This window comes from Mustela erminea, chromosome 19, assembly GCF_009829155.1.
Source record: "Mustela erminea isolate mMusErm1 chromosome 19, mMusErm1.Pri, whole genome shotgun sequence".
Taxonomy (NCBI): domain Eukaryota; kingdom Metazoa; phylum Chordata; class Mammalia; order Carnivora; family Mustelidae; genus Mustela; species Mustela erminea.
This window is the reverse complement of record NC_045632.1, coordinates 43,268,456-43,286,459: the sequence shown is the minus strand read 5'-3', so window position 1 is coordinate 43,286,459 and position 18,004 is coordinate 43,268,456. Positions and strand designations below refer to the sequence as shown.

At 39.0% G+C, this 18,004-nt stretch overlaps 1 protein-coding gene across 2 annotated transcripts in view; it reads right to left on the bottom strand.

Moving 5' to 3' along the window:
* The window catches only part of NFATC3 (nuclear factor of activated T cells 3), a 135,436-nt gene that overhangs the window by 5,986 nt on the left and 111,446 nt on the right, over window positions 1–18,004 (bottom strand). The window contains exon 10 of one of the 2 annotated variants that reach the window (XM_032325751.1): window positions 4,865–4,968. The exons of the other annotated variant lie outside the window; for it this stretch is intronic. Coding sequence (XP_032181642.1) covers window positions 4,868–4,968 — 101 coding nt within the window. The 3' untranslated portion in view covers window positions 4,865–4,867. The remainder of the gene's footprint in view (window positions 1–4,864; window positions 4,969–18,004) is intronic. 2 annotated transcript variants of the gene reach the window in all.

Below are 18,004 nucleotides of genomic sequence, written 5' to 3'. Positions count from 1 at the left end.
TAACCGACAGCCACCAGGTGCCCCAGGTTTTTTGTTTTTGTGTGTGTGTGTATGTTTTTTTTTTAGTATAGTTGACACATACTTACATTAGTTTCAAATGTACAACTTAGTGATGAAAAAAACTGAATGATTTGACATTAGGTTATTTCTTAAAAATACTGCTTGCAATTTCATTTTCTCCTTTCTTTTGAATATATATGCATGAATTTATTCATTCATTTAAACCCCAGTCCAGAAGGTTGTGAGGTGGGGTTTTTTTTTTCATCAATTTAAGTGCAGGAGTTTATAACCCTATGTAATTTTATCATTTCCCTCCTTTAAAGAATAAAGTGAACCAAAAGCCTAGAACAAGAATCAATAGCCCTCAACACCCGTACTAACAGGTTATATAGGTCATGGAATTTGGCCCACTTGTGACAGCTGCTATCAACTCCCGCTACCCCAACACCTGGATCACCTGTGCCACCACAACAGTAGTCAGAGCTGTCAGCAGTATTTGTGTAAGAACAAGGTTTTTGGTTTTTTTTTTTTTTTTTAAATCTAAAAATTGCTATCGGGGTGCCTGGGTGGCTTGGTTAAGTGGCTGCCTTCAGCTCAGGTCATGATCCCAGAATCCTGGGATCGAGCCTCTTGTCAGGCTCCCTGCTTGGTGGGGGGAGTCTGCTTCCTCTCCCTCTGCCTCTCCCTCTTCTCATGCTTTCTCTCAAATAAATAAATAAAATAAATATTAAGTATTTAAATAAATAAATAAAATATTAAAAAATAAATACAAAAAAATTGCTATCCAAATTAAGAGTCCACAGGAATGCTTTCTATACACAAGAGGTGTTTGCATAACAACAGGTCTCCTATGTAGAGCTATTTCCAATGCTTAAGGTTTCAGAGCTAGAGCTGACAAGCATGGTATAGTATGAAATCTCACCACCAGGTGGACAGGGGAGGAGCAACCCAGGACACTGCCCCTGGAGTAGACAGATATATCGTTATATACACAAAAATCCAAAGGGCCTTTCTAACTAGCACCTGAGCATCTTGAGCATTTTGAAAAGCATTTCCTGGTATAATTAGACTTTATTTATATATGTTATTTCATTTTGAAGCTGCAATGAACCTTCACCCAGGTTTGGAAAATTCACCTTTTCTTCCCTTCCCTGTACCCCAAGTTTAAAGGTATATAATCCATTTTCTGGTAAAAATTTTATGGAGATGTTATTTTTTATAAAATGAAGGCTGTAATTATTTTCTGAATTACACCTGAAATGAAAAAAAAAAAAAAAAAAAAAACAAGAGAAATTCAGAAGTAATGGAATGAGTTTAAATGGATGAAAAATGTAGTATTTATGGTTTATTATTCTCTCACAGTTTTGCTAAGATATACTTGGGGTTTTTGGTAAGTTGGAAGAACACCATCTAAACTACATACATTAAATAACTGAATTCACCTATTTGTGGCATGAGATGAAGAATTAAATTGCATTTACCAAAATTCTCAAACTAAAGACAAAAAAAACGTTCCTGAAAACTTACAAAGCGTTTATGGTAGATTGCTAACTGTCCTAATTCATTCTTTTTTCTTTTTTAAAAGATTTTATTTATTTATTTGACAGAGAGAGGGAGACAGCAAGAAAAGTAACACAAGCAGGGGGAGAGGGAGAAGCAGGCCTCCCGCCTAGCAGGGAGCCGGATGCGGGAAGGGCTCGATCCCAGGACCCTGGGATCATGACCTGAGCCGAAGGCAGATGCCCAAGGACTGAGCCACCCAGGCACCCTAATTCATTCTTAAGTAATTGAATTTAACTACTCACACAGCCACTTAGCTGTAAACTACATTTCCCAACTTCCCCTTTGTACATAGGTATGGTCATATAATTTGCTTTCTTCCAATGAAATGTGAACAGAAGTGATGTGTGCATCTTCCTCATCCCAGGCTCAGTAACTTCTTCCCTTCCTTCCCCCATACCTCTTGCTTTGGGCTAAGACTCAAGTCAAAGTGGTAACTCTGCTTTGATCATACCTAAGGAAACAGAGGAACAATTAAATAAAACTCATCCTGATCTCTGAATTAGCATGAAGTGTGGGAGAACTTCCAATGTGGTTAAGCCATTGCATTTTGGAATCTCCATTAGAGAGACTACTATTTATTAACAAAAATAAAACTCATCACCATAAAGGTAACAGAAAGAATATTTAAGTATTTTAAGCAAGAACCAAGATAACCAGCTTAAGCTCTATCATGCCAAGTTTTTAACTAAGTCATTTTAAACTTCGACCTAACGTTAGACAGCTTTCAACCACAGGACAAAATGAAAATATATGTACAAAGATTAGAAGGTATCTTTCACTTTTTAACAGTAGCTTTACTACTAGTAAAGAGAAATTATGACACCTTTTTTTTTTTTTAAACCACACCTGACAGGGCAATCAGTCCCCTTATTCCCAGACAGGAGAATAAGTCTTTCTTTTTAAGAAATCTCTTATGTGTGTGATACTATACTCAGTATCATACAGATCTTTCCTCTAGAAAAGGCTGTAAGTCAAAACATTCTTCAAGGACAAACATTAAATCTCCAGCTGAGTAAACAGTACACAGGTACCTAAAAGTGTATTCAAGTATCAGCATGTATCCTTTTATATCAGCAAAACTGAAATGTGAAAAAATAAAAATCAAAACCCACTTGTTTTTACTTTGTGTGAAGATGTTGGATTCAGAAGAATTTTAAGATTGTAAGATTCCTTCCCTCTCCCTATTTTTTTTTTTTGCATATTGTACATTTTCTCTGGATAATCTTGTCCATTTCTATATACCGTTGACTCCCAAATCTATAGCCTCCAGGGACCCAACCTGAGCTCCAGAACGATAAATCCACATGACTCATTCCAGCACTTGTGCTATATATCCTATGTATTTGCCTCTTCAAGACTTACTCCAAAAATTTTCTTCACACTTCCAGCTCTTCAGTCAATCTACCCACCTTCTCTCCTGGACCTTTCTCATTGTTACTAAGTATGGTAAGGCTCTCCACCTTAAACAAGCAAGTAAACAAAAATCCTAGAACCCACATAGTCCTCTATATCTAATTTTTTTTCTTTCATTGTTTAACATCTTTTTTTTTTTTTTAGATTTTTAGATTTTTTAAAAAATTTATTCATTTGACAGAGATCACAAGTAGGCAGAGACGCAGGCAGAGAGGTGGGGGGGAGCAGGCTTCCCGCCAAGCAGAGAGCCCGATGCTGGGCTCGATCACAGGACCCTGAGACCATGACCTGAACCGAAGGCAGAGACTTTAACACAGGCGCCCCTCATTGTTTAACATCTTAAAGGAGTTACATACACTGTCTGCTATTTCATGTTTCTGTTCTTACCTCCCGTTCACTCCTTAGTCATACACTGATCCCTTCATTGCAAAGAAACACTTCTTACCAAGATCACTAGTGACCAACTTACTTGTTGCTTCACACACAGGAAGAGCAATGGGGTAAACTCTAGAAGAGATAAAACTTTAATTTTGGTTCAGCTGTGATATAACTAGAGTGATTTACTTAATCTTTCTTCAACTGATCTTCTCAACCATAATATGAGGAAATTCATTTAAATCTTTCTGGTTATAGGGAGGAAGGTGGGGAGGGTGGTCAAAATAGCTGAAGGGGATTAAGAGATAAAAACTTCCAGCTATAAAAATAGTTAAGTCATGGAGTTGTATTGTAAGCAGAGGAAATAAAGTCAGTGATACCGTAATAACTTTATATGGTGCTATATGGTAACAAGTCTTAACCTGGGGATCACTTTAAATGTATAAAAATATCAAATTACTGTGATGTACATCTGAAACTTAATAGGATATATGTCAATTACACTTCAATTAAACAAAAAACCCTTAAGGTTATAACTCTCCTTAAAGAAATGCAAGAATTTAGTTGCCATTTTTATTCCTCTCATGGCTAGAGACAAGGATGATATGAGACCAGGGTAGGCTCAGCTTCTGGGAGAAGCCAGTGTTTGGGTGCCTTATCTGATGAAGCTTTAGCATCCTAAATATAAGGATCTGGGTAGTCCCCTTCCAAACCTAAATTCATTAAAATTAAATTCAAACGGCATTTTGAGAATTAAAATTTGTGTATTTATAATTTACACATATATAATATACAATATAACTTGTATATTTACAATATATGATTTGTATATTTATAATCACATATGTTCTCGAGTGGCTTTCAGAGTCTTTGAAGAAAGGGGCTGTGTGACAGCAGGGAGAGCTATGTTCCTGGTGAGTTGCTGAGGAAGAGAGGCCTGAGGTCCAGCCCTTCCCTAACACAGACTTCATTTCTATGGATTCTTTCCAAATGGAATCCCAGAAGCACTATCAGGAGTGTAAACACGGGCCCACAAGTCAGGCTTGGGGTAAATGATTCAAGTTACCTGTGGCAGGCAGATAAAATTTCCTGCTTTATTTCTGTTTCATATTGCCTCACAACAAAACATGACCAGAAATCAGTAGGCTTATACACCTGATTTGGTAACCAGGTTTACTCAGCACCCAACCCACAGAATCCTTTTTATCGCTGCCCCCCGCAAGCCATAGAATTCTTATAGATGGGCTTCTCTGCTTTGATTTAATAAATTTAAATACTTGCTTTCTATTCAAACTCAGATACAATTTCTAAACACTAATGTAAGAACCTTAGTGTGGTTAGATTTAAAAAGCAGAGTCTTGTAGTCAAAGTGTAGCTCCAAAGATAATGAGTGAACCTATCAAGAAGACTGCCCGTGTATACCCCATCCTCTGTAGCACATGCAAATCCAGCCACTGCATGCAAATACCAGATTTGGGTATAAAAACAATGACACATTTCAATCAACACTCACCCTCTAGATTCTCCAGAAAGGAGCTGGACATGAGAGCTCACTGTGGTTAGGCCATTTCTCTGCTGAACCTGATGGCTGGTGTTCCAAGTTAGACATAAACTGGTCTGTGTCAAAGAAGACAACATCACTACTGAATGGAACAAACCAGAGAATAACTTAATCTACTACATGCCCAGCCTGTTTTTTCTATAATCAAGAGGAATTTAACCATCCTTTATCTGTCAATCACTATATAAAATGGCTCCCCACATTTTATTAAATAATATGAATACTGGAGTCCAGAGAGTTTAGATAATGGCTAACTTACTTCCTAAAATTAAAAGGGCAAAAAACTTCAAAAGTGACAATGATGGTTTCAGCAATTTTATTTTTATTTACTTATCTTTTTAAAGTAAACTCTACCCCCAACATGGGTCTTGAACTCATGACCCCAAGATCCATGCTCTACCAACTGAGCCAGCCAGGCACCCTGATGTCAGCAATTTTATATGACAGATTTAGTTTTAAGCAAAAGAGTTTTTAGGTTGGGTCTATTAGTAGTTCCCAAATATTTATCTATGGCGATATCAGAATTATTTGGGCACTTGATAAAAATAGAAACTCCTAGGTTCTACTTCAAACCACAGAATCAAAATGCCAAAGGGCAAAAGCTCAGAAAACTATATGCAGAGGTAAATTTGAGGGTTATGGAGGAGTATTTTTTAAATTAAGGGCCACATTTATTAGCAGGTTATAAAGTCAATTCAGCAAATTGAAAACAGCATGTTTTCAAAAATAAATAGAACAAGATAGAAGATAGGCTGCATTTTCTTTTAAAAAAAAGTTAAGAATTGGCTTCTGAGACTTTCATGTTAGTTGTATATGTATTTTTGTTAGGTAGTAGGTCATGCTATAAAACTTACTTCTTATTGTATGAAGCTATCGAAAATGTTTGAAAGTCACTGTATTCAAGAGTTACTTCTGGTCAGTTTTGTGATAATGGCTGACATGTTCAGAGTTCTAGTTAGAGAGCCCAAACACAACAATGCAAAGCCTCCTCCTCTGGCCTATAAGGAATTACTTTTAGCCATTGCTTATTCAACCTCAAACAAAAGGATCTAACCTTTAGATTCCAGAAAAATGCTTATTTTTATCTTAGCACAGAAGAATCTGTATATAGTCTCTGTGAACAATAATTAATGCCCTTGTCTTAGGCTGATACAGGAGGTAAAACAAAGGAGGAGCCAATCTGTGCAAAATGCAGCCTCAATTAAGGGGTCAAAACAAAACAAAACACTAAAGCCAGAAATCCTTTGTGCTTACAGGCAAAAATTTTCTTAAGCTTCTTTATTACTAAATTGAGATCACTCACCAAGTTCTCAAAGAGGATTTAAGGACTACAGTGTATGAAGTATTTTAGAGACTGAATATACATAGTCAAAAGTCTCCTTTCTGAGGATACCCAATCTGCCTAACAGAATCTTCTAAAACAATGAGGGTATAGACCTATGTGATTCCAGATACATCAGCAAATAAATAAGAAGAAAGAAGCAAAGGAACAAAGCTAAGAGGCCAGCAGACCCTAGTGACTTTTTTTTTAAAAGATTTATTTATTTATTTGACAGACAGAAATTACAAGTAGGCAGACAGGCAGGCGCAGAGAGAGAGGAGGAAGCAGGCTCCCTGCTAAGCAGAGAGCCCGCTGCGATGCGAGGGCTCTATCCGGGGACCCTGAGACCATGACTGGAGCCGAAGGCAGAGGCATTAACCCACTGAGCCACCCAGGTGCCCCAACCCTAGTGATTTAATGAGTTGATTTATGCAATGATAATTTCATATTGTGCTTATGAAAATGTGCAGTCCTCAAGACATCTTTCTAGTTCCTTGAAACACTGTTGAGAGCTTCACAAAATACCTGATTCATTTCTTCCTATCAAAAACACTGTGACAAAACACTTGAAGAAGAATTAACACCAATCCTTTCTTTCTTCAAGATTTATTTATTTGAGAGAGAGAAAGCATATACATGTGGGGTTGGAGAGGGGCAGAGGGAGAGAGAGAATTTGAAGCTGATTCCCATCAGCCCCATACAGGGCCTATCACAACCCTGAGATCAAGATCAAGAGGTGAGATTAAGAGTCAGAAACTTAACTGACTGAGCTACCTTAGCACCCCAATACCAGTCCTTTTTTTTTTTTTTAAGACTTTATTTATTTATTTTACAGACAGAGATCACAAGTAGGCAGAGAGGCAGGCAGAGAGAGGGAGCTGGGGAAGCAGGCTCCCCGCCGAGCAGAGAGCCAGATGGAGGGCCTAATCCCAAGACCCTGAGATCATGACCTGAGCTGAAGGCAGAGCCTTAACCCACTGAGCCACCCATGCGCCCCATTCCTTTCTTAAACTCTTCCAAAATATTAAAGAGGGAATATTTCTTAACTCATTCTAAGGCCAGCATTATTGATACCAAAGCCAGACAAAGACACTACAAGAAAACTATACAATATCCCCTGTGAATACAGGTGCAAACATCTTTAACAAACACTAGCAAACTGAATTCTGCAGTATACTAAAAGTATATATCATGGCCAAGTAAGATTTATTGAAAAGCATTGAATGTAATTTACTACACATTATTAGGATGAAGGATAAAACACTACACAGTCATCTTAATTGATGCAGAAGAAGCATGTGACAAAATTCAATTCACTTTCATAAACACCCAATAAACTACGAACAGAAGGAAATTTCCTTAACATAATGAAGACCATATATGAAAAACCCAAATCATACTCAATGGTGAAAGACTGAAAGCTTTCCCTCAGGAACTTGACAATGATGTCCACTCTTGCCACTTTAATTCAACATGGTCCTAGAATTATTTTTTGTTAAGATTTTATTTCTTTATTTAATAGAGAGATACACAGCAAGAGAAGGAACAAGCAGGGGGAGTAGAAGAGGGAGAAGCAGGCTTCCTGCCGAGCAGGGAGCCGGATGCAGGCTCGATCCCAGGACCGTGGGATCACGACCTGAGCCGAAGGCAGACGGCTAATGACTTAGCCACCCAGGTGCCCCTGGTCCTGGAATTCTCAGCCACAGCAATTAGGCTAAAGAGATAAAAGCCATCCAAATTGTAATGGAAGAGGTAAAATTATCTCCTTTCATAAATAATCTTATACATAAAAAGCTTGAAAGAACTGATATACAAAAAATATTAGCACTAATAAATTAAGTTATAGTTATAAGATATCAACACACAGGGATGCCTAGGTGGCTGGGTCGGTTAAGGGTCTGACTCCTGGTTACTGGTCGTGTTGTGATCTCAGGGTCGTTGGATCAAGCCTGGCATCAAGTTCTGTGCTCAGTGTGGAGTGTGTTTCTCCCTCTCTCTGCTCCTCCCTGGCTCATGTTCCCTCTCTCTCCAATAAATAAAATCTTAAAAAAAAAATCAACACCCAGAATTAGTTGTACTCTTTTTTTAAAAAGGATTTATATATTTGAGAGAGTGAGTGAGAGAAGAAGGGGGAGGGGCAAAGGGAGAGGGGGAGACAATCCCACACAGACTCTGTGATAAGCACAGAACAGATGCAGGGCTAGATCCCATGACCATGAGATAACCAACTGAGCTGAAACCAAGAGTCCCATGCCTAATTATGCACTATCAAGGTGTCCCCAGTTGTATTTTATATACTTTCAGTGAACAACCCAAGAAGGAAATTTAAAAATCAACACCATTTACAAGAATATCAAAAAGAATAAGATATTTAGGAAAGAGCCAAGGAAGCATAAGATCTGTACACTGAAAACTAAACATTGTTTAAAGAAATTAAGGTTTCTAAATAAATGGAAAACATCCCATGTTCATGGATTGGAAGACAATGTTGTTAAGATAATAACACTATCCAAAGCAACATAGAGATTCTATGCAATTCCTAACAAAATACCAACGGCATTTTATTTTATTTTTTTTAAAGATTTTATTTATTAATTTGACAGACAGAGATCACAAGTAGGCAGAGAAGCAGGCAGAGAGAGAGGGAAAAGCAGGCTCCCTGCTGAGCAGAGAGCCCGATGCGGGGCTCGATCCCAGGACCCTGGGATCATGACCTGAGCCGAAGGCAGAGGCTTTAACCCACTGAGCCACCCAGGCGCCCCACCAACGGCATTTTAACTGAAATAGAAAAACCAATCCTGAAATGCATATGGAATCTCAAAGGACCATCAAAAGCCAAAACAGTTTTGAAAACAAGAACAAAGATAGAAGAGTCACATTTCCTGACTTCAAAACTTACTATAAAAGCCACAGTAATCAAAACAGTGTGATACTGGCATAAGGACAGATACAAAGACCGCGGGAACAGAACAGAGCCCAGAAACAAATCCTCATAATATACGGTCAATTCACTTTCAAACAAGGGTTCTAAGACCATTAAATGGGGGAAAGGCAGTCTTTTCAACAAACACTCCAGGGAAAAGTGGATATCCACATGAAGAAGAACGGAAGCCGGACTCCTATTTCACACCACATACAAAGTTAACTCAAAATGGATCAGACATTTAAACGAAAGAAGTAAAACTTTTTTTTAAAGATTTTATTTACTTGATAGAGAGCGAGTGAGCACAAGTAGGCAGAGTGGGAGGCAGAGGGAGAAGAGAAGCAGGCTCCCCAATGAGCAGAGAGGTCAATGTGGGGCTCGATCCCAGGACCCTGGGATTATAACCTGAGCCAAAGGCAGACCCTTAACTGAGTGAGCCACCCAGGCGCCCCCAAAAGAACTAATATTATAAAACTTTTTTTAAGATTTTATTTGTCAGAGATAGAGAGCAAGAGTGAGCGCACACAAGCAGGGAGAGGGGCAGAGGGAAAAGCAGGCTCCCCGCCAAGCAAGAAGCCCGATGTGGCACTGAATCCCAGAACCCTGGGATCATGACCTGAGCTGAAGGCAAAAGCTTAACTGACTGAGCCATCCAGGCATCCCTATAATTCTTTTTTATTTTTTTTAAGATTTTATTTATTTATTTGACAGCTCACAAGTAGGCAGAGGCAGGCAGAGAGAGGAGGAGGGAAGCAGGCTTCCCGCTGAGGAGAGAGCCTGATGTGGGGTTCGATCCCAGGACCCTGAGATCATGACCTGAGCTGAAGACAGAGGCTTAACCCACTGAGCCACCTAGGAGCCCCACCCTTATAATTCTAAGAAGAAGAAAACACAGGGCAAATCTTCATGACCTTGGATTAGGCAATGATTTAAATATAACACTAAAAGCACAGGCAATAAAAGAAAACACAGATAAATAAGACCTTATCAAAATATCAAAGGACACTATCAAGAGAGTAAAGAGAGAACACAAAGAATGGGAGAAAATATTTATAAATAATATATCTGATAAGAGCTTAATATTCAAAATATATAAAGAATTACTATAACAACAAAAACAATGAAAAAAATGGCTAAAGACTTGACTAGACATTTTTCTTTTTTTTTTTTTTAAGATTTTTATTCATTTGACATACAGAGATCACAAGTAGGCAGAGAGGCAGGCAGAGAGAGAGGAGGAAGCAGGCTCTCCGCCAAGCAGAGAGCCCGATGTGGGGCTCAATCCCAGGACCCGGGACCATGACCTGAGCCGAAGGCAGAGGCTTTAACCCACTGAGCCACCCTGGTGCCTCTTGACTAGACATTTTTCAAGAGAAGAAACAGAAATGACCAATAAGGGAGGGAGAAGCAGGCCCAAGGGCCTGATGCAGGGCTTGATCCCATGACCCCAGGATCATGACCCGAGCTGAAGGCAGACGCTTAACAACTGAGCCACCCAGGCGTCCCTATTTATTATTTTTTAAAGATTTTATTTATTTATTTAAGAGACAGTGACAGAGCACAAGGTGGGAGGCGAGGGAGAAGCCGTCAGGCTCCCTGCTCAGGTCTCCATCCCAGGACCCCGGGATCATGACCTGATGACCTCATGACATGAGCCAACAGCAGATGCTTCACCAACTGAGCCACCCAGGTGCCTCTGTCACAGCTTTAAATAGCATATGCACACTCACAACTCTCAAATTTTTATCATCAGTGTATAACTCACTTCCAAACTCTAGACTCGTTGACCCACATGACTACTTGATATCTCTACATGAACATTCAACAAATTTCTTAAATGCAACACATTTAAAACCAAACACCTATCTTTCCCCAAAACCTACTCCAACTATAGCCTTCCCCATCTTAGCTGATGGCAACTCCACCTTTCTAGTTTCTCAGGAAAAAAAGAAACAAACAAGCAAAAACATTGGTGATGATTTTAACTTCCTTCTCTCACACCTTGTATAGATATCTGTCAGGAAATGCTATTGGCTCTACCTTTAAAATATATTCAAAATCACACCATTTCAAAGCTCATACACTGCTACCACCTAGTCTAAATCATTTCTGGCCTGGACTACTACAATAGCATCTTATCTGGTCTCCCTGTTTCTGCCCTCGCTTCCCTGCAGTCCTTTTTCTAACCAGGAGCCAGAGCAGCCCAGCTAAAACCTAAATCAGATCACAACTCATCTGATCAAAACCTTACAAGGGCTCTAAGACTCTCCACAGCAGTTCTTTTTTTCTGGAGAACTTTTAAGGGTGTATGCAATTGTCAAAACAACAATAATCCTAAAATGTTTCTTGCCTTTGTCACTGTCATTCTCTCATGACTCTATAGTGGAGACTTCCAGTGGAGCTACATAGTCTTTGACAGCTTCACAGCTGGAATGGAATGTGCGCCTGTTTTTAAAAGCTCTCAGATTTAGCTTCTAATACAATAAATACTGATAGATATAAGCCACATAAATAGAAGTTCTTGTTAATCCTCAGAAGCTCATCAGATTATAAAGGAGTCTTGAAACTGAAAAGATTGAGCCCTACATGCTATGGTTCCCGGTTACTTCCTTGAGGCCATATCCCACTCCTTTCCCCCAGATCCCTCTGTTCCAGCCTCTCTGGCCTCACTGCTACTCTTCTTTACTAAAACCAGGCATGCTTCCACCTCAGGGTCTTTCCTCTGGCTGTCACTTTTGCCTGGAATACTCTTCCCACAGGTATTCACATGGCTTATTTCCTCATCTTCAAGTGTTTGATCAAATGTCTCCTCATCAGTACTTTCAGATTGCTCTACTCAAAACTGCAATGTGCTCTCCACTTTACCCTTCCCAACACCCCAAACATCCTTTACCTTGCTTGCTCTTTTTCTGTTTTCACAGCACTCCCAACATATTTTATAACTTACTTAATTATTGTGTCTATTGTTTATTGTCTGTCTCCTCCCACTAGAATGCAAGCTCTGTGAGGGTAAGGATCTGTTTTATCCACCGAGGGCCTCTAACGGTAGTATTTAGCATATAATAGGCACTTGATAAATGCTGTTTGAATAAGCAAATGAATACAGTTTAATGCATAAGTAGGCAAAAAATAGTTAAATTAATGTAATCAGCTTACAAACTTTACGTATGCAACAATTCATATGACATGAATTGGTGTGACACTGTAAAAATCACTGATCAGATCACATTATAAAGAAATTGCCAACAAGATTATGTGTTCTTTCATTCACACTACTGAATTTCTTTTATTTATTTATTTGACAGAGACAGACAGTGAGAGAAGGGATACAAGTAGGGACGTGGGAGAGGGAGAAGCAGGCTTCCTGCTGAGCAGCGAGCCTGATGTGGGGCTTGATCCCAGAACCCTGGGATCATGACCTGATCGGAAGGCAGATGTTTAACAGCTGAGCCACCCAGGTGCCCTAATACACTACTGAATTTCTAATGCAAGGTTGAAGATTTAAAATTTTAAATTTTCTACTGTGAAAAAGTTCAGAGAGAGATACAAATATACAGGGAAGTTAAGTATTAGATAAAGTTGGCAGTTTAAATCAAATGGAGGGGTGCCTGGGTGGCTCAGTCAGTTAAGCAGCTGCCTTCAGTTCAGGTCATGATCCTGGGGTCCTGGGATTGAGCCCTGCATCGGGCTTCCCACTCAGTGGGGAGCCTGCTTCTCCCTCTCCCTCTGCCTGTCCCTCCCCCTGCTTGTGCTCTCTGTCAAATAAATGAAATCTTAAAAAAAAATAAAATAAAATGGGGACGCCTGGGTGGCTCAGTTGGTTAAGCAGCTGCCTTCGGCTCAGGTCATGATTCCAGCGTCCTGGGATCGAGTCCCACATCGGGCTCCTTGCTCGGCAAGGAGCCTGCTTCTCCCTCTGCCTCTGCCTGCAATTCTGTCTGCCTGTGCTCGCTGTCTCTCCCCGCCCCCTCTGATAAATAAATAAAATCTTTAAAAAAAATAATAAATAAAGTCTCTATTAAAAAAAATAAAAAAATAAAATGGAAAAACTATTATTTAATAAAATAATGTTTGGACAACTAGGTAGCCATCTGAAAAAAGTAATATTGGATCAATTCCTCATACATTCCACCAAAATAAATTCCTGCTCATTAAAGATTTAAAAAATCATGGAAGCTATGGGAAACAAAACAAATGATTCAGAAGTTATATAAATGTAGAAATGCCTGGATAGCTCAGTTAGTTAGTCATCCAACTTTTGGTTTTGGTTCAGGTCAGTGATCTTGGGATCGGACTGAGCCTCTGTCAGGATCTGTGCTCAGTGGGGAGTCTGCTTGGGATTCTCTCCCTCTCCCTGCCCTGCTCATGTGCATACTCTCTCTAATAAATTAATAAATCTTAAAAAAAGTTATATAAATGTAAACAAAACTTCTTCATGGGAAGAATTCATGTTACATTGGGAAAAATTCTGTTAACTCATAGCTCAATGAGCTTAGGAACTTAACACATAAAGGGCTTCTACATTCTATAAATCAGTAAGACAAGGATCAATAATCTAATAGAAAAGTAAATACCAACAGAGAGGTAAATACCAACAGAAATGACAAATTTGTGACAAGGATTTTCTCTTCAGCATGTAAAAAGGTACACTAGCTTAACTCCTAAGTGAAATGTAAACTAAAATTATACTTAGAAGCTGTTTTCCACTTAACCCACTGGCAAATATGTCTGACAGCAGAATGTGCTGGTGAAGGTACAAGAGAAACAGATACCTTCTCACAATGCCAGTGGCAATGTAAATTGGTACAATTTTTATGAAAGACATCTGACAATCTTTCCCAAATTGTCTAGCAATCTTACGTCTAGGCATTTATCATATACATATACACAGGTATCTATAAAAAGATAGGAAATTACATTTGTCAAAAGCTTTTTATTGTACTTATTAAAGGTACAGCTATATTATGGAATATTTTATTAAAAATATCTCCCAATTAAGTTTTTGTTACAGTACTGAAAATTCTAAGACTGAATATATGCAAAAAGCAAAATGCGTAACATTAGTAAAAATAAGGAAAAAATGTATACAATTGCTTATAGATGCTTAAAATACCCTTGAAGTGACAGCCAAGAACCTGGTAATTCCTCCAACTGTCCATAAAGAGGACAATTACATACATAGGAGAGAAAATTTTCTGTGTATGTACTGTGTTGTAACCTCTGGCATTTTTAACATATGAATGTATGACTTTTTCAAAAACCAACGTTCATTTTTTTTTTTTTTAAGAATTTATTTATCTGACACAGAGAGAAGGCTAGAGAGGGAACAAAAGTAGGGGAAGCAAGAGAAGGAGAAGCAGGCTCCCTGCTGAACAGAGAGCCCGACATAGAGCTCCATCCCAGGACCCTGGGATCATACCTGAGCTGAAAGCAGATGCTAACAACTGAGTCACCCAGGCACCCCAAAAACCAATGTTTATATCTTCAGCAACACAAATACAGTCAAATTTTAAAATTCTCATTCTACACAAAACCACTTACAGATGCTTAAATACACAATATGATAATAAGGGACTTAATTTGTTCTAACTCTTGCTTATGTAAAGCTAGAATGTCTGTCCCACCACTCTCAACCATACCCAATCTTCCACCAGAACTTAAGAGTTTGATACTTTTCTTCCTGCACAGATAAGACAGGCTAATGGTAGGTAATGTTTAAAAAAAAAAAAAAAGTCAGACATCTTCAAACACGAAAGAATTACTTGAGTATATTCAACCTACGTTTTATCAAAAGCTAAGATCCATGGCTAGAGGTAACCTTGTCACACAAAGCCAGACAATTACCAATTACCACCAAACCATAAAAGCTGAACTGGTGAGCTGAAAATTCATTTCTCACTTAAAATATTTTTGACTTTGTGAATGATCCTTCTCCAAAGGGAGCTCAAAAAGAAGATACAAATTTTTAAAATTGAGTACAGCTTTAGACACTGGCTTTGTACCTTACGCATGACAGACACAAGGAAGTTACTATGTTTATTGTGTTTACAAAGGTGAGATTACATAAAGTAATCAATTATAGCTATTTCAGAAACCACTAAACATTTGAGACAATCTAAATTTCAGGCAGAATTGGATTCAAATGCCAGTCCCAGTGTTTATGGCCATGTAATGCTGGGAAAGTAGTTAAGCTTTCTGAGCCACTTCTCTAAAAAATAAAACTAGTAATTCATTTTTCACAGATTGTTGGGAAGAAATAATGAGCTACTGTCACACTAGCAAAATGGCTAGCACCGAGCACAAAACATGTTTTTTTTATCAAGAATAATAACCACAATTCGCTAATTATTATTTTTTTTTTGCTAATTATTTTTTTAAAAGATTTTATTTAGGAGCACCTGCGTGGCTCAGTGGGTTAAGCCTCTGCCTTCAGCTCAGGTCATGATCTCAGGGTCTTGGGATCGGGCTCTCTGCTCAGCAGGGAGCTTCTTCCTCTCTCTCCTCCTGCCTCTCTGCCTGTCTCTCTGTCAAATAAATCTCTCTCTCTCTCTCTGTCAAATAAATAAATAAAATCTTTTAATAAATAAATAAATAAATAAATAAAATATCTTATTTATTTGAGAGAGAGTGATGACAGCATGAGAGGGGAGAAGGTCAGAGGGAGAAGCAGACTCCCCACAGAGCTGGGAGCTGGATGTGGGATTCGATTCCGGGACTCCTGGGATCATGACCCGAGCCAAAGGCAATTGTCTAACCAACTGAGGCACACAGGTACCCTTCATTAATTAATTAAAATATTTTATTTAGTTATTTGACAGAAAGAGAGATAGCAAGAGCAGGAACACAAGCAGGGGAAGTGGGAAAGGGAGAAGCAGGCTTCCTGCTAAGCCGGGAGCCCGATGTGGGACTCAATGTGGGACATGATCCCAGTGGGATCATGACCTGAGCCGAAGGCAGATGCTTAACCACTGAGCTACCCAGGCCCCCCTTTTTGAAGACTTTTGATATGCTGATATATTTGTTAGTTAGTGGTCGCCTCTCTTGGATTTTTCTTAGTTTAGGTATAAATTTCAGTGTCAAGTTCATTCAAAGAAAAATTTTTGTTCAAATGGAGTACAATTAATTTGTGTCTGTGGAGGTACATAAATACATTTAAATAAGAAATTAAAAATTCTTTCAAATGCTTATAGTTGCTTCACTGGATCTGAAAATTAAATGTTCTTATCATATACCCAAGAGTCCCTATGTCTAAGATCCTGAATCACCATCATGGTCCATTCCGGATAAGCCACTATCCAAAGCTTACATGGGCATTATTTACGGGAATTTCCTGCCTCTGGAGTTATTCTCATAAATATGCTGATGCTGGACACTACATGCATGCTTCCCAGAAGAGGATTCATGAGCTACCCAAAGCCCCAGTTAAAGGACAAAGTTCAATACCATCTGCTCCCTCCACCTCATTGCCCCAAAGTCATTAAGTATTTTATTTGTGACCCCTCTCACCACTGACTATATACATGGCTTTATTGTTTTGTTTAAATATAATAAACACCAATGAAACTAATATCCAACAGGTAGAATACAACACACAATATTTACCTCTGCTCCTCCACACCAGCCTCCTACATCTTTCATTTATCCCTCCCTTGCTAATTTCAAAGCTTGTTACTTATATGCAGAACTGCAGCATTTGCGGTCACGTCTGAAGTCCCTGTTTACAGTCGTATTAGCAACTGCCCTACATTCAGGATCAGCATGTCACTGCACAGAGCCTGCAAGCGGCCGTGTCAGTTTTCACCAGAGCAGCGGGTCAGGCTATATTTAACATGTACCCTTTTCTCTGCTGAAAGGCTGCAGCTGCAGCTCTGTTAGTTTGGGAACAAAAGAGGACAAGTGGGAATTGAGGGATTCTAATGGAAAGCTGTAACTGGATTCAGTTCAGTCACAAATTAAATGGGCTTGGATTTAAAGGTCAAAGGCAATCTAGTTTAACAATACTATAATCTTAATTAAAATGCTTAAAACACAGCTGTGACAAGTCTACATTTCTGTACTGGTTAAATGTGTATCGTTTGGTCCAAAGACTGAGACATACACACTATAATGCACTGCAATGTTTAGGAAAAGTTAGAGCTCCAGGAATACAAACTGTAACACGAGTAAAAACTCACTGATAATTTTCTAGATGCAGAGAGCATACTTTTCAAGCAGGGACAATGGTACAAAGAAAAAAAGAAGTAGCAAAAGATTTTTGAAAAATGCCCTAAATTGGATAAATAAGTAACATCACAGCCTTCCAAGAGGACTTCCTCTTTTTTTTTTTTTAAATAGAGAGCAAGAGAGAGACCATGAGCATGAGTGGCGTGGAGGGGCAGAGGGAGAAGCAGACTTCCCACTAAGCGGGGAGCCTGATGCAGGGCTCAATCCCAGGATTCTGAGCTAAAGGCAGATCCTTAATCAACTGAGCCACCCAGACACCCCCCTAAGAGGACTTCTTGAAAGAAAACATCACTTGGTAAAAATCAGTATTCTGTTGTTACTTTTTTTCAAGATTTTATTTATTTATTTGACAGAGAGATCACAAGTAGGCAGAGAAAGGGAGAAGCAGGCTCCCCACTGAACAGAGAGCCCAATGCGGAGCTCGATCCCAGGACCCTGGGATCATGACCTAAGCCGACTGCAGAGGCTTAACCCACTGAGCCACCCAGGCACCCTTACTGTTGTTATTTCCCTAAAGAATACGCCTTGGGTAGGGAGCCATATGACGCTGAAATAGACTCTACTGAGCTTGCAAGGTTAATATGAAGGGCCAAAATCACCTCAACGAAACTGAACAAGGATACTT